The 23841-nt window shown below is 37.5% G+C and overlaps 1 protein-coding gene across 5 annotated transcripts in view; it reads left to right on the top strand.

The window, feature by feature from the left end:
- Positions 1-23697, top strand: part of RNF217 (ring finger protein 217) — a 49398-nt gene extending 25701 nt beyond the window's left edge. The window contains exons 2-7 of one of the 5 annotated variants that reach the window (XM_015858718.3): positions 3172-3405; positions 9611-9775; positions 14289-14490; positions 20821-20892; positions 22168-22227; positions 23384-23697. In XM_015858718.3, the coding sequence (XP_015714204.2) occupies positions 3172-3405; positions 9611-9775; positions 14289-14490; positions 20821-20892; positions 22168-22227; positions 23384-23511 (861 nt within the window). In that variant the 3' untranslated portion in view covers positions 23512-23697. Of the gene's footprint in view, positions 1-3171; positions 3406-9610; positions 9776-14288; positions 14491-20820; positions 20893-22167; positions 22381-23383 lie in introns of those variants that run through there. The other 4 variants (XM_015858720.3, XM_015858721.3, XM_085541742.1 and 1 more) reach the window with 4 other exon arrangements.
- The last annotated feature ends 144 nt before the right edge of the window (positions 23698-23841 follow it).

Genomic DNA, 23841 nt, shown 5'->3' with positions numbered 1-23841 from the left:
AAACTCAGGCTTTTGATACTGTGTTCAGCTGGTATTAAGCAATAAGGCTCTTCGAAAATTCCTATAGAAAAAAAAAACAAGGAAAAAATAAAACTGCTATCACCCAGGTTAATTTTTTTTTCTTCCTTGCCTGTTCTGTGGTACCTCAGGGATCTGCAGCAGCAGGTAGCCAACAAGCTACTTCTAAAGCTGTACTTGCATCAGTTGCTGATCCTAGTGCACAAACAAAGATAGACTGTTTTGGTAAGACAAGGCTCCATTGAAATTACTGCTAGTAAGCAAAACAGCTCTGTTCAGTTCCATTCAAAACGTAGGAAAAGAATCAATCTTTGCCAAATTTGAAAGGCTGAAACTATTACCGAAAATAAAAATGATTTACTTGAAGTGGGTGTAAAACGTATTTTCAAAATAAACACTGAAACCACACTTGACTTTTTACCACATATTTAATCATATTCTGTGTGGGCGTGAAAAATAGAAAGTGTTCAGCATTGTATTCCTTGGTTTTATAAACTCAGGTTTGTTCCAACTAGCATGTCATGTAAGCAATGTTTCTTAAGCACCAGCTTAAATGCCAAATGCAGTGAGCCTTCTCAGTGTGAAGTGTTGTTCCTCTGCAGCTTAATTTACTCCTAGAAAAAGCGCTTTACCCCCTTTAGTATTTCCCTAATCCTTTAAAGAAACGAAAAAACTGAAGTAGCCATAGATGGGATTAATTTGCCAATTTGAATTTAAATTATCATGCCTACACATCTTGAAATACAATCTTTTATTAATCCTTGTAATAACACCATGGTGTTTTTGTATTCCTGTAAAGTTTTTTTTTCCTCCTAGGTTAACATATTTGAATCCTTGAGGATGAGACTTTTTTTCTGCTCGTTTAGCACAGATGTACTTTCACTTGAAATTTATCACCAAGTACAAATGTTCTGAAATAAAATACTGGTATGTGTTTGGTCTCAGAAGTTGTGGGTGTTCTGTGATGCAGCAAGCTGTTGCAACTGTATAGACTCCCAGCAGGGGTAGGCAGCAGCGGAGGAAGAATATGTGCATTTTTTTAAAATGAAAGTCTATATATGCATCCTGGGAGCACCTGTGAGAGGGTCGCTAGAACATGAGTAGTCAGTGTTGAAAGACTTAAGCATCTGCAAAATTTTTCTGGCCTTAAGATTTCTAGTAATGTGAGTAGATTGTTCAGAGACCCCTATTTCTTGTCAAAAATACTTTGATAAGAAACAGAGCATAATTATATTTAGGGTCACATGATAGAGCCATATGTATACATTCGATGTTGCAGATGAAAGCACCCCTTCTAAAATAGAGATGTGCTGTCATGAGTGATGGCCGTATGTCTGTGCTCTGTTTTCACACGCTGCTTCAGGTGCATTTGTATCTTCCAGATATAAAACTTCTCATTGCCACAGCACATAGGTTCTTGTTTTTGTTGTTTTTTCATTTAAAAGTGTCTTCAACCATATACTTACTTCACTCTGATCCATGTAAAAGCCAGAATTCTTGAGCCTATCTTTGTATGTAGTGGTAGTCTTGTGTGTGGATGTGAATTTTGGAGCATTTTCCTCCTAAGAACAGGTGTACTTCCTCTGTCTCATGGGAAGGTCTCCCTCCATCCTGACCTGCTCAAAGCTTTTGCTGTGCTTTGGTTTCTAGATGGATTGCTGCCATCTTGTAGTTACCTGCTTCCTTCCTTCACTCTGTTTTGGATCCACAGCATTGCTGGGAGACCAAAGGTGTGGAATTATGTTTAAGTCAATATGAACCGTAGGTTTTATAACATTTTGCTATGCTTTTTTCAATCCTCTAACTGGCTAAATTATATTCAGTTAGAGCCCGTTACTGGGGCAGCAGTATCAGCATTTTTTTTCTTAGATTAAATACTGCACTAGTAGTCTCTGGTGTAAGATGTCACCATGCAGTAGTGAAATCTGCATCAGAATTTGAGTGGACTCTGTCATACATAGGAGATTCTAATACTCTGGCCTATAGAAGAATAAACAGTAAATAAACTGGATTGACTTGCCTTGAGGCAGCAATTTCTAGGAAGGGGTACTGACTCTGTCCTGACTCAGTCCTCCCCCTTCTTCCTCTCTGCACAGAGAAATTAAGTGAGAAAGGAGTTGAGCTGGTGGTCAGCTCCATGTCTACAGTCAACACTCATTTTTCTCAACATTACTTGCGGCAGATGTGAACATGATCATGCTGGGGCCTTGCAGGCTCCTCAGACCCAGCAGTGTTTATTAACTCAGGCTGAGTGCCAAGCAAATGTAGCTACGCTGTTGAGGATGTGCTGTTTTGGCATGGAGTCCAAGTGAAAGAAGCCTGGCAGGCGCAAAGGGTGCAGGCCTGGGTCCAGCCCTGGTCTAAGATCCAGGAGCTCAGGACCTGTGTTGCAGGTAACTGATCATATGGATCAGCTTGAGACCATCAGGGCTTGTAGCATCAGCAACAGTTTCATCCCTGACAGATTGAATTTGCTTCTGTGTGTTTCTGTTTTGGTCATCTTCTTAGGGGTTTTTAGCTTTTTTTTTTTTTAAACTTTATAGCACTTCAAGTACTTGGGAAAATTTATTAGCTTGGCCAGCCCCAGGCTCAACTGACGTGTTCTGTGCGTGCAGTATGGCATGTACCGAGCTGCTAGCAGCAAGGCAGAGCAACAGGGCTAGCATTGAGTCAGTTGATGATTTAAATTGACTTTAATTTCTTTGTGTTGTGATTCCCAGCACATTTTGAGGTGAAGCAATATACGTATGTTTCTACTGTCTGTCTTTGTGAGCCATGACAGTGAAGAGTTGGCCATCACAGCTAAAGCTTGGAGTATGGCTTGGGTACTGCTAAATTAAGTTCATGTTTTGTTTTCATGGAGTACATCGCAATGGTATGTGCACTGAGACTATATATTTTAAAATTACAGTTGTTATAAGTGTAATTGGCTTTTCTGTTTGGATTTGGAAAGTACCCTCTGGAAAAATGGCTATGTCCTTGGAATAAGTAAAAATAATTTTAAGATATTATGCTTGATAGTCTGTGGACTGTTATTGTGCAAGAAAATTCAATTTAATTTAGAATTTGCAAGAATCTGCTTCCGTAATAGTTGCAGAGTAGTACCTTTTCCAAGCAAAAGGTCATGCAGCTCTTCTGTTTTTTCATATGCAGGTGCAGCTGGGACAAGCAGATATAAAATGCCCGATCACAGAATGCAACGAACACCTGGATGAAACAACTGTCCTCTATAACCTGCCCCATGAGGACATTATCAAGTATAAATATTTCCTGGAACTCAGCCGCATCGACTCCAGCACGAAGCCATGCCCTCAGTGCAAGCACTTTACAACCTTCCGGAGGAGAGGCCACATTCCTACCCCTGCCAAATTGGAGAACAAATACAAAGTGAGCATGCTTGCCAGAGCTGTGGATTAGATGGCACAGCAAAAGTAGGATAGTAATAGTGTGTTGTTGCTTTAACTAGTTAATTAACTTCTAGCCATTTGAACAGGTGAACTTTAGTCCTTATTTGATAGGTGGCATAATTTTGGCCTGGCATCTTTTGATTTTAATAGTATTTTCTTTCCACTCTCACATGCAAACAGTAATCATGATCAGAAGAGACTGGGAAAGGGGAATTACACTGTAACTGATAATTTTAGTTTCATAACTCTGGCAAAAATAGGTTATTTCCTGAAAATGAGCAAATGAATTGAAGGCACTTACTGTGTTAGGTGATAGCTTCCTGTTGCTTGTTCCTTCCTAAGAACTAGAGATGTTGTCTGGCCTGCCTCTTTGTTATGATTTCTTTAATCCCTTACTAGAGGTTAAATATTACTGTGGTTTCATGACTCTTAGTACATAAAATTGTAGAAAGATCAAAAAGCATTTCTCACAGTTTTTTTTTTCAAGTAGAAAAGGGTTTGCTTATACTGATTTACATCAGGGACTAAAAAGCCAGATTTTTAGGCAGTTAGAAGAAGCTTTGAGCCGTGAAGGCCTATCTTGGTTCCAAAAGATGAAGGTTCTGTCTGCAGCATCATGCTTCATATTAGCTTTACATCTGGTTATTAGCTTTGTTGTGGTTAATGTCATGATTGAGCTGGCCTTCCCTGACCAAACCAGTTTTCCTCAGTAGGAGTTTAGATGATTGTTTAGATAGGCCTAATTACAACTAAGATTCAGCCCAGTGTGGAGATTAAAAAGTAGGAGGTTGTGTATCCAGTGGAGTTGAAAGTCCAGCAAATTAACTCTTGAATTCTGAGCTTCCTTCCTATTTATTTGCACTGATTGAATTACATATGAGTAACCACAAAGTCTAGTGTTGGACTTGAGATTTTCAGGTTTTTTGGCCTTTTAAGCAAAGGTAGAGGAATTCCAAACTGCAGGTTAAATTCTTTCTGCCTACAACCATTCTTCTTCAGCCATCCATTTAATGTCCCTTCACACACAGACAGGATGTGTGGTCCTAGCAAGAGCAGGTGATGTAATGCTTCTGCATCAACTTCTCTTAAGGCTATGCAGTTGTAGGTAGTATGTGTATGCCAACTCAGTTTGTTGTCTTCTGAGCACAAGAAGCTTTACTTACCAATGCTGTGAGTTCAAATGCTGTGGTTAAAATGTTCTCATCACTTCCCCAGAAATCCTAATCAAAGAATCTGAAGCAGCCTGATGTTTTATATAGTGCATGCCAGAAGCGGTTCCCTAGTCCTGTGGTAAAATGTTGTGTAGTCCTGATCTGCAGAGCTAGAGTCTCTTCCTGGGAACAGACTCTGTCAAAATGTGTGCTTTGAGCTGGCTGTACCCATGTGTAAGTAATGTCTAGTTGACATAGGTCAGAAATACGCTTATGAAAGTATTAGCAAACAGTATGGGCATTCATGGTCCAGAGACTCAGACTGATCCTTCAACTTGTGTTGTGTTCTATTGTAGCTGAGGTTGTAGCAAATTGATGTAAGCTCAGTATGCAGAAAAGTTGTTACAAAAGTGAGATTTTTTTTTTTTTAAAAAAGGGTTCCTGTCCTCACATACATGTGTAGCTGTGGATCATTATCTCAGTTTTCTTATGTTCTCATGTGATTTTTTTTCATACATTCTTTTCTGTCTTGAATTATGGGCTCTTTGGAGGTGAAGACTCACTTTTTCCACATCTAGCATAGAAGAGATCTGACGAGAGACTGGGAAATCTTGCATATTTTCATATGAGCAAAATAAGCAATAATTGCCTCAGAGGAATTCTGGACTGAAGCACCAGCACTGGAAGTGCTGCCTTTTCAGAAGAGTAGAGTCATGCATGGGGAAAGTCTGCACAGAAATGTACTATCAGGATCACTGCACAGAAGGGCTCTTCACCAGCACCCTTTGTGTACTGTATGCTGTACTGTATGCAGGGTCGGGAAGACACTATAAAATCTGAGAATACATTTGAAAATATTTTTTAAAATGTTATTTGTTAATGGCTTTCCTAACAATAGATACCCTATTTTAAATTATAAATAAGGCTAACATCTAAATTTAAAGAAGGATAAAAGCTACCAGCTTGACTATTTTTCCTTGCTGTATCTGTTTTGTCAGCTAAACTGATCTAAGCCTAGCAGTTCAGGGTTGGCTACTCTTCATTTTAGAAACCAAAGTCTTGACGATTTAAGCCTTGAAAGTTAACCTGTGCATGCAGGTTGGCAGACAAGGAGAGGTAGAAGAGGGAAACTGGCTATTAAAGCATTCTTTATCCCATTAGTGTCACTTAATCTGCTGTATGGTGCTTGTTTAACTATCTAATATCTTGCATCGTGTATTCACGTCACAAGAGGGATCCTAGCTTTAAGGAAAGATCCCTGCCATCTATCTTATGAACCAAACTGGGAATGTGAAACTTGATCACAGAAAAGATTCTGATAAACCTCTGGTGAAAGTTGGTGGGCCCACGGTCTGAAGAAAATGTGCAAAATATTCAACAGAATGGTATTTGAACCCAAAATTCAATCTGGATTTTGCTAGAGAATGCTGGTTTTTACTGTGAGTTTTTGTTCTCCCATAAGCTTTAGGTTTCACCTGTTTAACATTGGCTCTTTGACATGCCAGGAAGAAGTTGTTCTTGATTGCTAGGCTTCCAGCCTTAGTCTGTGATTTTCATAACAAAGTTTTCTTGGTTGCTGCTGTAAAGTGATATTCATCACATAAAATATGTTCGACTTTGGAAATGTGAAGTTTTTTTTTCTAATTTGGTTCTTAAGTAAACTGTCTTTTGTTGTATTTAGAAGTTTCTGAAAGTCATTATTGCTCTAGAACCGTCAGGAGTCTGACAGTTGTGGAAGTACTGTGATAGAATGTATCTGTGTAGCTGATACCAGTGGGTTCTTCCACTTTTTCTGTTCAAATTTGAACCTCGAGTTGCAGATACTTTCATGGCTACGTATCTCTTCAGTCAGTATTAAGCCTGAACTGCTCACAAAGTGATAATTTTGCTGTGCTCTCCCTCTGTGTTCTTAGCTGTTCGTTCCTGCCAACTTGCTTTTGCTCATACTGACATTTAAGTACTACATTGGGAGCTGGATCAAAGATCAGCTCCAATAGGATACAGGATTTGTTTTGTTGTTGCTTATTTTTAGCTGGTATAAGAAAGAGGATGGGTTGATGACTAGGAGGGAGGAACTGTTTTGGCAATAGCCAATATTTTAGGATGAATTAACTGTGTAGCTGTAGCTAGATATTGTAATTCATCTAATAATTAACTGAACAATTATTTCAGCTACCCTAGTAAATACCTAGCATTTCACTAAGAATCCCATTGGTCTTTCTGAAGCTTCAAGTTCACAGAACATTTTTAATGTGATCTTAGTTTTGCTGATGTTATGTCATAGTGGGGTAGTGCTTTGTATTGATATTATCTACCAATTTTGAAAAGTCTTTTCCTGGGAATTGAGGAAGTGAAAGTTTAAAATAATTTGACTGTCTGTCTAAGAAAATGGAAATGATTAGCCTCAAAGATCAGCACGGGAGAAAGTTGAAAACCAAGAGTGTTAGTCTGAGAACTTGTGTAATCTTTTCTATTTCAAGGGAGATTGGCTTCCAGCTGTCATAAGTTTGTGTGTATCCTCTCAATTCCGATCAATTGAAATGGAAGTCAGAAAATAAATTGAAAAGTTTATATTTGGAAAAACATATTCGAAAAAACACTTATTTTAAGAAATAGTTTCTGTGTTGCAGGATTATACTGTATTTTACTGCTTTGCATTGTCTGAAAACAGCATTTCTGAGTCCTTATTATGATTTATGTGCTAATACTAAAGCGTGAAGCAAATCATCTGATGGTATTCTCAGAAAAACAGAGGGAGCATGGAGGAAGAATCTGAAAGACTGACATAGTTGTCCTGTTGTGTTCCTATTCCTTGAGCAGATTCCATGCTGGTTCACTGAATCCAAGTTAGAATAGATTTAGGGTTTGTTTCTTTTGTGTGTGTGTCTACTTCTACTGCTTCTAAGAAAATATTGTTAATAGTATTTAAACTAACATACCTTTGCTTGCCTGTATAGCGTATGTTCAGATGGGATGTAATGACTGAGAAAAGTCAAGTGGCACGTTCAGAATCTTAAATCCATTTACTAACATAAATTTGTGGAAAGTGGGAAATAGTAACTCTAGAGCTTTTCATGAAGTAGATCCCTTTAGTTGAATTAATTATGGCCACTGATTAATAGTATTCTGAAATCCTGTGATTGCAGCCTCATCGTTTATTTCAGTGTTTTCTAAAATAATGAGTTTGGAAAGATCGGATGTCAGTATGCTACATTTCTTGTAGTTACATATATACTGTAATAGGATGATACAGCACATGACAAATGTGTATTAAAATTTGAAAACACAGAACAACAATAACAAAAAGCTTGCTTCAAATTGTTAGCAGGATTTTAAGTAAGCAGTTCTTATTTGCAGCTTCCCAGATCTTATGACATGGTGGGCTTGTTTGAGATGGATTCATTCAGATTCCATCTCAAATGACTCTGAGTACTGTATTTGATAAAAGCTTCCAAGCTTAATTGTGACTATACAAGCTCATTCTTTGCCTGAAGGGATCTACTGTGGGGAAAAAAATGCCACCCCATCTTATTGTAAGAAGCACAAAGTCATACAGGACATCAGAATTTATTTCATCTATTTTTAAATTACATTGTCTTTATGTCTGCTGCATATGAAGGAAAAAACTGTATGTGTTCTAGCGCTGAAGTATTCTTGTTTAAGAGGATTAATAACCAGGAAATGGTGACCAACTGAAACGTTAAAATGTGTTGTGAAAAGAAAATCTGTCTATGTCTTGAGTCTTCCGTCTTTACACTTCAGCCATACACACAGATAATGAATTCTGGAGGGGAAAATGTGGTCTTAGATACAGTGAGAAAATTGTTAAATCTCTTGAGCAGGAACTCACATTCTTTCACTTGCTGATCTGAAGATTTGGATTGACTTAAAGAGGTAAGCTGAAGTGGTGCACAGAGCTGAGCAGCACATCATATGGTCTATCAGATAAATGTAAAATACTTGGTTGAACAGTGCTACCCAGAAGTATCGTGCATCACACAAATGAGACTGCACTCTCAGATGCTGCTGCAATGCAGAAACATTTGCTTCCTAAAACTAAAGGCAACTGCTGAACAGTGGGTCAGGTAGAAATATAAAAGTACTAGCTTGAGCCATTGAATCAATTGGCATTTAAGTTTTTGCCTTTAATTTTTCACATTTTTTAAAAATGCCTATGCAGAAAGGGAGAAAGCATTACGGGCTGCAGACAGCTTAATTTCGGTCACTCATGAGATCAGATCAGCTTTGTATTAGCTTGCTAGTAGTAATGGACATAGTAACTGCATGTATGAACAATAATTCTGGCTGCGTTGCAGCAAACTACTTGAGGCAGATCAGAGCACCAGCTTTGGCCTCAGAATAGAGCTGAGGTGGCAGGCAGCTGGTGTGTCTGTGCAGAGAACTGGGCAGCTTGTATGATGCCAAGACTTCCAGAATGTGTTCTGTGGGTTTTATCTGGGCCATACCCCAGGAGAGACTTTGCTGTTTGGCACATGTCTGGTCAGAGGTATTTGGTGTCAAACTGGTGGTAGGGGCACTTGGCTGGAAACGAGGAGAGCCCTCACACTTGACCCCTTTTTTCCAGCCTGTTTCCAATAAAAGCTTCATAACCCATTCTGGGAAAAGGGTTGTGTCCTCTCTGGTAGCAGCCTAGCTACTGTAGGTTGTATCTGGAAGAATGAGATTAGTCACACTGGAAATTAGCTTCTATTTTCTACCTGGTGGCAAGTGTTTGTGGCAATTGAATTATCTTGGAAAACAAGCTACTTATTTGTGTTTTGCTTGACTGGAACCTTTCCTGAATTTAATAATTTTATTTTACTTTATTTTTTCCTTTAAATATAATTTTAAAAAAGAAATCAGTGTTGGGTTGCATAACTTGTTGTACTTGTTTTTAAAATGGACATTTCAGAATATGTTAGACCCTTATTGCTGGGCAGTTACTGCTTGATTAAGATTAGCGTTTTTAAAATGCGCTTTCCAATTGGGTCAGTGCATAGCTTGTAAATATGTGGTGTTATCCCATTTGTACAGATCCAGTGTCCGTCTTGCCAATTTGTCTGGTGTTTCAAGTGCCACTCTCCCTGGCATGAAGGTGTTAACTGCAAAGAGTATAAAAAGGGAGACAAGCTGTTGCGTCACTGGGCCAATGAGATTGAGCACGGGCAGAGGAATGCCCAGAAGTGTCCAAAATGCAAGGTAAGTTGCATTCTAGGGGTGCACAGATGTTTGCTTAAAGCTGATTAAATATTTATGTAGTCTAAGTATTTGTAGCTTCTGTTCAGGGTTTGAAACAAAATTCATGCCATGTAGATTCTTACCTTTGACCTGTGGAGAAAAATGGTTGTGAGGTATTTTACTTATGAGTCCCTGAGCTGGTTTCACAGACTCTCAGCATGTAAAAGAAACATTAAGAAAATTCTGAGTCTCAACTTGTAATTAGTGTGTTAGTCTGAATTTTTCCTGTAACAATACCTTAAATGTAAAATTTTAGCAAAATTTGATGCTGTTCATCAGGTTTTTCAGAGTGCTTGGGTGAATTTGATGTTGGAGTAAAGCAGGAAGTACTTATTGACAAGCTATCTAGGAGGCACATTGAGTTTTGGCAAAACCAGAAGATCTTTAGGCCTGTGAAAGGACTGACATTTAGTCTTTTCTCATAAACCCTTCCAACAGAATGAAGTGCAGTCTCATGCCCTAGAAATGTCATTTTCTGTCCTTTCAGGATAGATGCCCTGCTATGTGAATGAGATTGAACAACCCCAGTGTCCCTGCCCCAGCTGCCCATAACAAAGGTGTTTGTTATGGCTGTTCACTTCTTTTTTTCCTCAGCAGTTGTCTCCAGCTGCTGACAGTAAGGAGTAAAAAATCTGGAGGTACTTAGTTGCACTCAGAGCCTTGTCGTATGTATATAAGGATATACTTTTCAATTTGCTAAGCTTCTTCATTTGATAATGGGGATATAAATGCCTGTGGTGCCACGGTTTGAAAGAGCACACAGAAAAATTAGTAAAGCTGAGAAAGCAGAGATCACCTGTTTACCCTTTCTCTTACAAACAAGCAATGCTGAATTTTAGCAACTTGCCATTTGCTTAGATTTGATAGGTTTGAGCCAGTTCTAAAACTGTTCAGTTTCTGGGAAGTATTAATATCAGGAGTATCTTATTTTGGTTTTAATTGTTTGATTTGTGTCCAGATTGCTTTTCTTGACAACGCACATGAAGTTTCTATTGAAATAATTCATATTAAAACAAAGGAGAAAATAATCTACCAAACCAAAAAGTATGAAGGTGGAAAAGGAGGTAGAGGAGGGCTACTAGCTGGAAAGAACAAAGGCTGGCTGCCTTTAATTTTAAATATCATGACTTTCCAAAATCTGATGTGTATGACTGTTTTTATTGCATTTGAAAGAGGAGACTCTATGCTTGAAACTTAAAATTATAGACTCACCAAGGTTGGAAAAGACCCCTAAAGTCATCCAGTACAACTGTTCACTTATCAGCAATGTTTCCCATCAAACCAAGTCCCTCAGTACAACATTTAAACATATGTTTAAATATGGCTTCACCACCTCCCTGGGCAGCCCATACCAGCACCCAGCACTCTGAGAAGCATTTCCTAACATCTAATCTGGATCTCCCCTGGTGCAACTATAGGCCATTCCCTTTAGTCCTAGTATTGGTTACATGGGAGAAGAGGCCAACCCCACCTCATTACAACCTCCCTTTAGGTAGTTGTAGTTTAAACTTGAATTGGACTGTCTTTTAAAATCCATTGATATGTATGTATAGTCTGTTTAAACAACCTCCTCCGTGTTTTAGTTACAAATTTGCAACAGTTAAAATTGTCTGAAAAGGAAATAACGTAAATTTTGAGCGTTGAGATACAAGTATTTGTTCTTTAAAGCTAATGGAATCTAATTTAAAGTTAGAAAACTTATGTAAGGTGGGCATTCTTTACTGAGGAGGCTTCTAAAATTATCGTTAACTTAGAAGATGCAAGTCTGATTAATGTCATAAATTGTGACAGTATTTCACAGATATCTTCTGGAGATATACTTCTGTGTGTGTGTATGTATACATACATACATACATATAGACATGGCCTCCTTTTTGCTAGCTAATTCATGGAGAAGTAAGAGCCATGATCATCTTGTCTGGGCATGCAGTTCAGAAAACAGGAGCACTCTATGGGCGGGGGTGGGGAGGGGGGGGGACACACTGTATATAGGCAGATCCTTAGGCAAGTATTCACATGTTTTTCAGTGTTTTTTGTTAAGTGCTTTGAACAAGTTTGATCCTCCATAATATGAGTACTAGCAGCCACTATTAAATGAGCTTAAACCTGATTACTTTTCACAGTAGGTGGATGCAGCTTTAGCACACCTGATAGAAGCAGCTTATATTTTACCTGTTCTCTGTAAGAAGATATTCTTACAGAATAAAATGTTACATACGAAATACATAAATGTTGTTTTACATGTGAGTATATTTAAGTATGCAAATAGAAAAAAGGAGCACTTTCTACTATATCTTAAATTAATGTTTACACGTTGCTTTTTTTTTTTTTTGAGAGAGAGAGAGGTTTTTCTAAACTTGTTATGTGCTGTTTGGAGATAGCATAGACCATTTCTCAATTCCAGTTGAGATTAATAAATTAAATAAGTTATGGTTCAATGAGTATGGTTAATGTTTTTCATATAAAGCCTGAAAAGTAGGAGGAAGTCAAACTGACATATTTTTTTAATTAAAAAAAAAAGTACCATGTGTAACTTCAAAAATTAAGTTGGTATAATTGAGTAGATTTTCTTCCAGTTTATTTGAAGTACTTAAAAGTGAGTGCTTTAAACTCAAGCAGCTTATAAAGCTCTTCAGCTATGGTGTTTTCTAACGTACTTGTGAAAAACAAGGAACCTGTCACACAAGTGAGGGAATAATAGAACCAAATGAAATCGTGTTGGCCTTCTTCAGAATAGAGGGGGATGATTGTACAGTCAGCCTACTTGCATCCCTTCTATTGGATGAAACCTACTTTCCACAAGGGCATGACTCTTTATGGCACAGTCAGTTTTTGTGAATGTCTTTCCTGTATTATTTGTAAGAGAATTGTTTGAAAGCGCAGAATTCTTAAGACTGCCTTCACTGGCACAGTCATGTTGGCACACCTACCTGGACTGACTTCTGACTACATCTGCTCTGTGCCAATAGAAAATGTCAGCTTGTTACATATGTGGGGTGCCAGTTTCAGCAGCATTTGAGGTGGAAGAAATTTCTCAGATTCTAGATGGAGCTTGATCAATACTACTGTTGACCGTCTAAGGAATGTCAGATACTCCAGGAGCTGCAAACATCTCGTGAGGTTAGAGGCTTCAGTTGCTCCTGAGCTTTCATCACCTCTGGTGCTTGCAGGGCCATTAAGTGGTGATGTCTCTACCTGTACCTCTGCAAAACAAATGTGGGTTGGTATAGATAAGAAATTAAGGAGGCAGTCATCATGAGTTTCAGCGAGAAAGATGTAAAGGGGGAAAGACTGTTTCCAGGGAGGGAGCAAGTAACAGTCTTTGAGCAACATACCCATACTTGGGAGATTTTAAAACTGTGTGACTCAAGGTTGGAACCAGTCTGGTCTGCCTTTGAAGTTAGCCCATTGCTGAGCTAAGGATTAAAAATAGATAACCTCTGATGGGTACTTCTAACCACAGTCACTGTGAAATTTTATCGTTGCATTACGGAGCGTGTGTGTGGGGGAGTGCTGTTTATCCATTTTGTGAGATAGGAAAAGCTTGTTTACCATCACCGCATTAGCAGTGATTTTAGTTGGCAAGATTTAGAAGAGATCCAGTCCAGGGGAGAGTGTGTTTCATTCTGTCACATTATGCACTGCAACAATGATTACACAGTTACTTCTAAGTTTCTTGGAACTATTAACTGAAATTGAATCATTTAAATGTGTGCAAAGTAGGTAAATGCAGAAGAGTATGTGGAGGTATAGAAATACTACATAAAGTAATTCATTCAGAAAATGCTTGGAAAGGTAGAAACCAGAGCCTAGGCTGATCACCTTAAAACTATGCTGTAGGCATTGTAAAAGTTTATTATATTTTTTCATACATTTTTTTTAACCTTTCTTTTAAATAATTAAAAACAAATCTAACAAAAAAATCCAACATCCCATGCTTTCCAAGTCCCTCTTTCTACAGCAGAGCCTTTGTGGTGCTTATTACAAAATGTAAAATCAATTTGTGGTAGTAATGAGAAACAGAGTGGGGCCTCAGGTGCTGTGAGAGGTAAACCCATCTATGGAGGGGTCGTACAGAGTTCATAACTATATTTACTGAGCTGCTTTCTTTTTTAATTAAATTTGCTCTTAATTTGTCTACCTGAGTAATAAAAACAAGTTTTCATCTTAAGTAAAGGCAAGGACCTTCTGAGACAATGGCTGTTTAAATGAAGGGGAAGAATGACGTAGGGAGGCATTTCTTACGTAAAAGCCTGGAAACAGCTGTAACTCATGTTTGATCTGAAGCATGCCTTAGAAAAACATTGCTGTCTTAGCACAGCTGCTGTATCACTTACTGCAGATGTTGAGTTCCACATTGAGCTGCTTGCATTATCTTCTTGTCTGCCGTGCGTGGGCTACACTGGAGTAGTGCTTGCTTTCTTTCACTTCTGGGATTAAAAATAATCTTTTCTTTTTCCTTCTGTGTCTAAAGATCCACATCCAGAGAACAGAAGGGTGTGACCACATGACCTGTTCCCAGTGTAACACTAATTTCTGTTACCGCTGTGGGGAGAGATACCGCCAGCTCCGTTTCTTTGGAGATCACACGTCAAACCTCAGTATCTTTGGATGCAAATACCGCTACCTCCCCGAGAGACCACACTTGAGGAGATTAGTGCGAGGCTCTGTCTGTGGTGAGTGGATCAATGCACTTTGTAGAGAGCTGCACAAGGAAGTGATTGAGGCAGGTGGGGTATCAGTACCTTAAATGTATGTGTGTATGCATAGGTTTAAAGTGTAGGATGGGTGGCCTCTTTTTTTTTTAGCTATGTAAAGGTGATTTACTAAATACATTAGAATACAGCACTTAGGGCCACTTTCGTGAGTATGAATTAGTATGGATTATGTTGTTAACTACTGTGTCGTCTTTTGGTACCTTGTGTTTCCTAACCTTTTATTTTAATATTTAAGCAAACTATAATTCTACCCAAGCCAACTGACAAAAATGTGTCTCAACATAAGCTGGCCTTGAGGAATAACTTTAATTCTAATGAAAATTCAGTTTGCTTCTGGTCATCTTCTAGTGACTTCAGATACCTAAATAGACCTCGCATGTTGCAACTATGAAACTGCCACACTGTAATTGCACATGAAAGTTTTTCAGTGAAACAACTTTGTTCAGTTTTATATTTCTATTTTCTCGTAGTGTTGTACAGCTACCTCTGTCAGTCTGTATTTCTTTCTGCTGATGTACAAATCAAGAAGCACTTGCTCAAGCATGCTGTAAAAGCAGCACCAGGTCACGTAGCAGCAGAAACGTAGATCCATTGGATGAGCTGGCTGTAGCCAACCAAAGGCAGTAGCACTAGGGCTGGTGACTGGAGTGGAGTCTGGCATCTCAGTTACATGTCTAGATTGGAGTGTGCCTGTATAGCGCTTAGGACGATTGTTCCCAAGAATGGATTTATGTACTAAACTGAGGGATACCTGAGGAAGGAACAGAGGAGAGAGGGAAGCATTTGAAATCCTACATTTTCCATGAACTAAACTTTCCAGGTATTTATGAGGTTTTTTTCATTGCTACCAGCTGAGTACTCCTTATTAGCTTGGTAGCTCTTTGAATAGAAAGTAGATTCAGATTTCACTAAAAGAAAGATACGAGACTGTCAATATGCATTTGTACGTCATTCTTCTAAAAACATGCAGGAGAAGAGAGTCAGAGAAGGTATCAAACTAGATGAAAGATCTGTTTGAATAAAGCATAATTTGGATTTGAACCTGACCTTGTTTTGATAACAAGTACTTGAAAGTACTTGAGCTTATTCTCCTTATGTATGTATAGGATGGGACGTTTATAGGAGGACATTTGTCTTTTAGCTGCTAGCTTTCATTCTGGAAAAAAAATAAATAAAAAATCAAACTTAACATGCAACTATGTACATTAATTTATCTCAACGGAATATTGTGACTTTTTTTTAAAGGCAGTCTTGATTTGGTTTGAACTAGGAGTACGTCTGTCTCAGCCTACAGAACCACAAGAAAAATACTTAGCTTATTTGTTATCTTATGTATTAAGTAATTGTAGTTAGTTTGTATTGTGTAAAGATATCTGAAACTTGATAGGAAATAGTTTTATTAGGTGTTAAAAACTAGTGTCTTATTAAGGAACGTGGGACATTCTGAACTTTGAATTAAGGCACAGGAATTAGAAAAACTTGGAATTCACCTCAGATGTGGAAACTCCTTCAGTTTACAAGTTGTCTGATGTCAAATATAGGGGTAAAGGCAAGAGTCTGAATGTATGGAAGTAGAAATTAGCAGACCTGTGGTGAAAACAGCATGCAGGAGCCAAATATGTTCCAGTGAAAATACTAGGTGGCTTCCATTTTAGAGTAGCTCAGGAGTTGACACATAGACTTATGGGCCTGGTAAGAAGAGTTGTTAGCTGATCTGCAAAGTTTAAAAAAAAAAACTAATAAACCTGCAGTGTATATGTAACAAAAGTCAGTAAGTTATCCAGGCCCTGTTAGTATGACTTCAGAAACTTGCAAGGCTTTTGAACAAACATTCTAATAGAGAATTAAAGGTATAGAAATAAATAGGAAAATGGATAAAAATTCAGAACAATTGAATATTTTCACTGTTGCATTTTCTAAAGTGAAATTCCAGTGCATGAGAAGATCTATTAAAGATTAAAGACAATGCTGGCACTGCAGCATGTAGGTATAAACTGTTCATGAATAAATGTAGGCTTAAATTTCAGGGGCTATTTTGAAGTACTCAGTAATGTTTCAGAAAAACTTGCAGTAAAAGCAACCATAACGTAAACTGCTTTGCTGTGTTGGCAAGGGACTGAGCTCAGGGACATCATGTATTCTTTTCTATTCAAATGTAGAATCATGGGTAATGTTGTCCCAAGATAAAATCTGTTTTGTTTGATGCAGATAAAAACATAAACAAGTATTTTGTTCATATGAAAATAACACAAAAATTATATTACCAAACATTAAATGATTGGTGTCTTAATTTTTCCAATGCCTTACACATAAAAAAAAAAGCAGTTGACAGTTTTTAATGAATGTGCATAATGTTGATTTTTAAATTATTTTTTCTCTCCTGTTTCTTGTTGTATGTTTTTTTGTTTTAGATAATGGTAACTCTTGTCATTTCCCTTTCAAAAAGGAACAACTGTTACTGGTTTGAAAGAAAGAGAATTAATATATACGCAAAAAGTAACTTGGAGGTAGTAATGAAATGTAGAAGCACATGTAACAGTTAAAATTTGGTGGTAAAAATGTTTGTGTTTGTAATTATGAAAGCATGCATGGAGAAGGTATAAGGTATTTTGCTTTCATTTCCTGTTTTTAAGTATGCGTGTGGTTTGCCTTAATTAGTAAGCCAAACAAGATTAGTGAAGCTCAGATCCTCAGTCCAGATTTCTCCAGGGGTTTCTTTCTGCGCTGCCTGTCATTGAGTTATTTCCTACAGCAATGTTCATCACTTTAATAGAGCTTAACCTGCCAGCGAATGTATTTGTTGGCTGTGATTTTTAGCTTTGCTTGTTAACACCCAAATCCACAATGATTCAAAGAATTCTGTGTTGATACTCATGACCCTAAATCCCTGTCATCTCTAGCTGGACTTGTAGTTCTAAATGTAAATACATTAAAGCTTTGTCATTAGGTGTCACAATGCAAGACTGAGCTTTGACTCTGAGAGTCAGCAGAAAGAGGATGGTGTAGCAGTGGAGTAGGCCATTAAAAACAGATCTCTAAATTTTAGTAGCGTGTGGAGTATTTTTAAAAAAAAAAAATGATTCACTGTAGTAAAATATCACTGCTACTTTGCTTCTAGAAGCCTTTTCTGACTCATTTTCTTCTCTTACTATGGAGAGGAATTACTTGTTTATGTAAATGTGGTGATTTTGTAGTCTGAACAGTGAAGGTTCTTTGGCTTGTTTCTACTAAATCTAGGTAGATGTAGTCCACAGAAAGGAAAGAACATTTCTTAGCAGATTGGCATGTTGTCATTTTCTGTCAAGCAGTGAATGTCCGTGTATACTGTCAAAGACTGTTCTGCAATAGAAATAAGGGAAAAGCCTTTATGGCAGCATAAATTTCAATGTATTTTTCTTCAAAAACAAATGGTTCTGTGAAGGTGATAGAAACCAGAAGAATGATCTCTTTTTATTGATGTCACTTCTCTCCCCACCTTAGCCAGCTGTGAAAAATTAGAGAGCTGGGCAATGACCAAACTGCATGAAATTAAACAAAATAAAAAATATTCTGTACATCAGAAAGGGCAACCCTGGCTATATATGCAGACTGGGAAATGAAACACTGTAGGGGTTATTCTTTAGAAGAACTTTGTCCTGTGGCCAGTATGGTAAGATTAAGTTGCTAGGACTGAAAGGGTAGAAAGCTGATCTGGAGATTTCATCCTCATGCTAGTTAGATACCTTTTGGTTAAGTTGTTGGAATCAGAATGTTTGGTTGTAACTTGAGCTAGTGATGAATTGATTTGGTTATTGACCACAGGAAGGAAAAATAATGTTTAGCTGTCTTACATTTAAGATGCCACTTGAACTGGGTGAATCATGTTCAAAATAAACTGCTACATGCTTACTGCATGGATGCACAACAGGACACAAGACGTAATGATGCTATTTAATGAGAAATTTTGTGTGTGGTGATTAGTATCTCAAACAGGATTCTGAAAGCAGCATATTTTTATATCTGATCGACACATACTGCTGTCCCAACATGGAGTGCAAGATGTACTTCATGCATGGTTTTGAGCGCTGTAGAAAGAAGCATGCATTTCCAGCATCCAGTCTCTGTTGTCAACATAAACTGTAAAGTTGGCTTGACTTGCACGAAGTCTGCTGTGCACATTTGACTGCACATTCTTAATTGGACCGTTTTTATTTTTTGCATATCCTAAGTGACTGAATTTGTTTTCCAAAGCTAGTATATGAAATGCTTAGAATGGCAAAGAATTCTCTAATGATTTATGAGATTTGTAAATATATATGCTTATGTTTATACTCCTAGCGAGTAGTGATTTGTGTGTCTTGTTGACCTTATGTTAACTTGTTCTTTTATCTTTTCCTTTGTAGATATTAAAATTAAGGACTAAACTGCAGTAGATATCAAAGTAGAAAAGAAATTTTGTTTCCTTTTCAAAATTTAAACTTTAGGAAGAATGCATTGATCGCTAATGGGAGATAGAGCTAGTGAACTGGTTGTCCCATTATGATGTAAGGTTTCTATCCTGTAAGATCTTGGAACTAATAAACGACACAATAGTCAACTTCATATTCACAGGCAGAAGGGAAAAGACAAACATTCATGCTTTACTGTGGCTCTAAGTTACTTTGTCAAATGTAAATAAACAAGTACTTAAACTGAATTAGCTTTGAAAACATTCTTTATGTGGTCAAAGAAGTGACTCTGGTTTAGAAAACAAACAAACAAACAAAAAAGCTTAACCATTCTGCAGATTCTGTTGGTGTATCCTTAACCACCAGTTCAGTGGATTGAGTAGTAATTTTTCTACCAAACATACCGCAGTCTTCTAACATTCAAATTATGTGACCATTAGCACATAGCTTAAATTCAAAATAGAATTTTGTAGGCTTTACTTCAAAATTGTTAAAGCTCGAGTAATTTTCGGGTGGTTTTAGTCAGTCTTTTTTTTCTTTGAGACTTTCTCCTCACTCTACATTGCTTTTCCTCTCTATACTTGAATATCTTATTTGAGGCAATGACAACTTCTGTGTTTACAGAATGCAGTGCAGTGGAATCTCAGAGAGGTCTGCCATTAGGATGCCTAGCAACTAGAGTAATACCAGCAATAGTTGCCAACTTTTTCTTCTAGGAATTAAAGTTTCTTACTCACAACATTCCTGTGAAATTTAAAAGCCATCGAAAGAAAAACGTGAAAAGGACTGATTCATTTAACTACTGTAAATGTTTCCAAAATATCTCATTTTTCCTTTCTGCTGCCCAAATTAGTGGCTAAGGTAATGGAGGGATTTACATCATTGTTGAATTAAGTAATCCATTTGTTGAAATCTGATACAAGTGGCTTGAGAGAGGGAAGGGCAGAGAAGAGAGAGATAATGAACTCACTTTTCCTCTCTTTCCAGAGGTAATCTTTCAAACACATGCTTAATGTAAAGAATTGCTTAATTTCAAATCCATGTTGAAACAGCTGGTACATTAGCAAGTATGCCCACCCTGCTGTGTTCTCAGACTTCTGAGGTGACTGGCTTCTTTGAAATAGCTATCCAGCCAACTCAGTGAGAGATTTCTGCTGTTCAGTTCAAAGTATTAAACTGAAGAAAAATAATATGGATTTAAAGTTCAGCTTTGACGTAGGTGTTTCAGAAGTTACCCTGCCTTGCTTCCCTCAAGTTCTACAGATTATAAACTCAAAGTGATGAACGTGTACACGCTTCTTTTGCTCTTAGTCTTATGTACCTTGTTTGTGTAAGAGCAGTGATATGGTTCCAAAAGAGTTGACTGTGTTTTGATTTAGACATAAATCACAGTGTATGTGAGGGCTCCACCATAGCTTTTTAAAGCCTGCAAAAACATCCGTAGAAACCAGCTGGTCTCATCACCTTGAGCTAATCTAAGATCTCAAAGATGTTTGTTTGCTTGGCTGCTTTCTGGGTTTATTGTGCTGTAGGATATTGGAGGTGCCAGGAGATAGTAGCTTGATATCCACCATGTTCCTGTCACAGTGCCAAAGGGATTCCAGAATGGAAGTAAATGCAAGTTAACTGTTAATGAACAAAATGAACTGCGCTCAGTCATAGTGGGTGAAGCGAGCAAAGAGAAATGTGTAGATAGCTACTGTCTAAATTTGTATGGTGACTTTACGAATAGGGATTTTAGTAAGTATGAAAAATAATAAACTGGCTCTTGTGAGAGGTCAGATGTACAAATATTTGTGGATGACTCAAAAGGGAAAAAAAGAATGCTTATTTTGAATTGTTCATGAACTATCTGTTTCAGCTGGAAAACTACTCATTACACCCCTAATACTGATTCTGGGACTGGCACTGGGAGCCGTAGCTGTTGTAGTAGGTAAGAATAACATAAATAAATGGGTCTGATTTTGCAGTGATTTTCTGTGTGATTTTAACATCTTAGTAGGTTTATCTCTGAGAGAGAGACTTAGACAGATTTCTTAGATACATGTCTAGTGTGAAACACACGCCTTTTTAAAATTACTTGTCATTAGAATTGTTTTCCTCCTTGCATTTCATGCCCATTAGCTTTATTTTGTATTTTTCAATTATTTGGTTAAGGCTTTTTTGAAACTAAATCTTTAATATAGTTAAAGTATCAAAGAACTTGAGCAGTGACTTGTACCTTCCCTTTCATCACCTCAGTGGATCACAGTTCTAATAACTTGGCCATATGCATGACAAAATTTTGGAGGCACCATCTATAGTCCTGGCATCCCTCCATCTTGGTGATGCAACAACAGTAACAAAAAAAACCCCAGTGAATTAGGCTGATTCAGTCTCAGTCTGATCCAAGGCTTAGAGTGCCAAACTGAATTCCATCTCAAGAAGGTGTTCCATAAACTGATGTGATATAATTTCAAGGCTCTGTTAATATGGTTGTATTTATTGTGAATACAGTTACTCTAGCAAGTCTACTCTTTGCCTTACTTTAGTAAATTCTGCTTTAGAAATAAGCCTTAACAATAAAAATATTATTTTGGTAATGGTCCTAATGCCATTAAAGCATATTTTGCTCTAGCAATCTGAGATGATGCATTCTGGGGGGGAAAAAAATAAAAACACCTAAAAAATAATATTACTTCAAAAGTGTTCTAATACAGTAGCAGTAATACCCAGTCTACTGTTAAGGTCCCACCCTGGGCATAGCCAGATAAGAGGCAATCAAGAAAAGCAGTGTGAGTAGTTACATAGAATTTTTATAGTTGGTAGTTTGCAGAAGATATGAACCCTGAATTAAAAATGTTAAGTAGGTTTTTCTTAGGCATTACATTTGCATGTTACGTATTTATGAAAACCAGTTTGCATTTAGATCTATGGTTTTCTAAAGTGCTACTAAAAGTTTTTAGTTTGTATCTTATACAAAACAAAGCTTAGTTCAGGAATTAGAAATGGGAGAGGGGTTAGTAGAAATTTTTTTGTATGCTAAACAAAGTGTAACTTAATTGCCAAAGAGACTGTTGCAGGCTACATTTTTTTTATTTCTTGTCCAAATTCCTTCTCTAAACTTTCTTGAGACATATAGAGCTGTGTCTTAATACTCTACATATAAAGAAAGAATGCGGTACATTTTTTTGATGGCTTTTTTTCTTTATTTTTTTTATTTTGACAGGTTTATTTGTGTTTCCTATCTATTGCCTTTGTAAAAAGCAGAGGAAGAGGTCACGGACAGGTATGCCCTGGTAAGGATGGGCCATACTAACTGAACTGATCTGGTCCTGCAAAGGACTATACATGGTTTGTGCAACAGAGCAATACAGTGCTGGTAACAGCATCACAGCCATCGCCCTGGAAGAGGAGTGGGGATCTCCTGCATCTTCTCTCAACTGAAACACTACTGCAGACCAGAAAGCCTCTTTGCTCTGGTGCACTCTGAACAGGATGGGCCCCCTGACTGCTGCTTTTAAAATATTTTTTCTATTATTACTACTTTGAAGGGGTTTGTTTTTCTGGGAAGATTTAAGTCCAAGTTCCTGAACTAGACAATCAAAGTCTGTATTTTAGCCACAACTCTACTACCGATTTGGCCTGTGAAAAGATCATTTAACTGTTAACATGTTCCATTTGACTTCAGTGTTTGCCTTTAAGGGGAAAATGCTTAGAAGTGTTTGGACTCTAACTGTATACTGAGCATACTACTTTTGGTATTAAATACTACTTGTGTAAATAACTTCCATCACACAGCATTCTGTTCAGCATACCAAAACCCCATCACATGCCAGAATATGACAGCTGGTTATCTTCTGAGTTGTCCTACTAGAGGGCAAGAGTTTAGATTGCGTTTGTGCAGCACGAATTGCCAGAGCCAAATAACAGTGCCTCAGAAATATTATTGCTATTATTGAAACTTCATGATACCTACCAATATGTTGATTGGTTTTCCTTTTGTATTTAATTTTTGGAAGTCCATAAATGTTGTTTAGAAGTTGGTGAGTTTGCCAGAGGAGTACAGCATTTTGAACCTCTCTCAGTACAAGAAAAGATTTGAAGGGTTTAGATAACAAGAAGTAACTTGAGACAGAACAGGCCATTGATATCCACTGAAATGTGACACAGAACATACAAGGAAATGAATTTGAAGGGAAGCTGGAAACCTGTTCTTCTGTTCTGTACTAGCATATAGTATGCAGTCTACACACTGGCTGTGTGTGGAAGATTGACTTAATGAAATTCTGTAACCTAAATAGCATATACATTTGCTTTGTAAGTAGCCTATGTGAGTCTTAGAGCACCCACTGGTGTTTCATGACAAAGATTTATGAATTCTGGTTAAAGGAAGGGATCGTTAATTATTAGGAGATCATTTCATTCTCATTCTCTACTTCCAGTGTCACTGTTCCTGGTGTGTAAGAGATCTGAAGCAAATAGCAATCCATGGCCTTTACTCCTGAACTTCAGAGTACTTCTGTTCGTCACTGGACTTCTTTCTCAGCACATCACCAAAAGGGCAATGTAATTTGAAGTTGAGACTCAGTTTTTCATTTTTAGTTATAATCCAAATGTGTCATACAAATACAACTTAAAAGGAAAAATAAAAACAAAAAAAAAAAAAAGGTTGTGTTAACTGAACAGTGATACACCAAAGTGAGAAAATTAGAAAAATAGCTACTTACATTAAAAAGAGCTGTGATCTTGAAAATTAGATCTGTAGTGTGAAGGTACTTTTTTTTGAATGTTCGAAGATACGTATGTATGTGTATATATAGATGCATATTTATGTGGGAGAGGGGAAAGGGAGATAATCAGTGCCCGAAGTCTACAGACCTCAAAATTAACACTCAGAAAT

Source organism: Coturnix japonica, chromosome 3 (genome assembly GCF_054131305.1).
Source record: "Coturnix japonica strain WE chromosome 3, WE-NBRP24, whole genome shotgun sequence".
NCBI lineage: Eukaryota > Metazoa > Chordata > Aves > Galliformes > Phasianidae > Coturnix > Coturnix japonica.
Note: the sequence above shows the minus strand (reverse complement) of the source record. Positions and strands in the feature narration are given on the sequence as shown.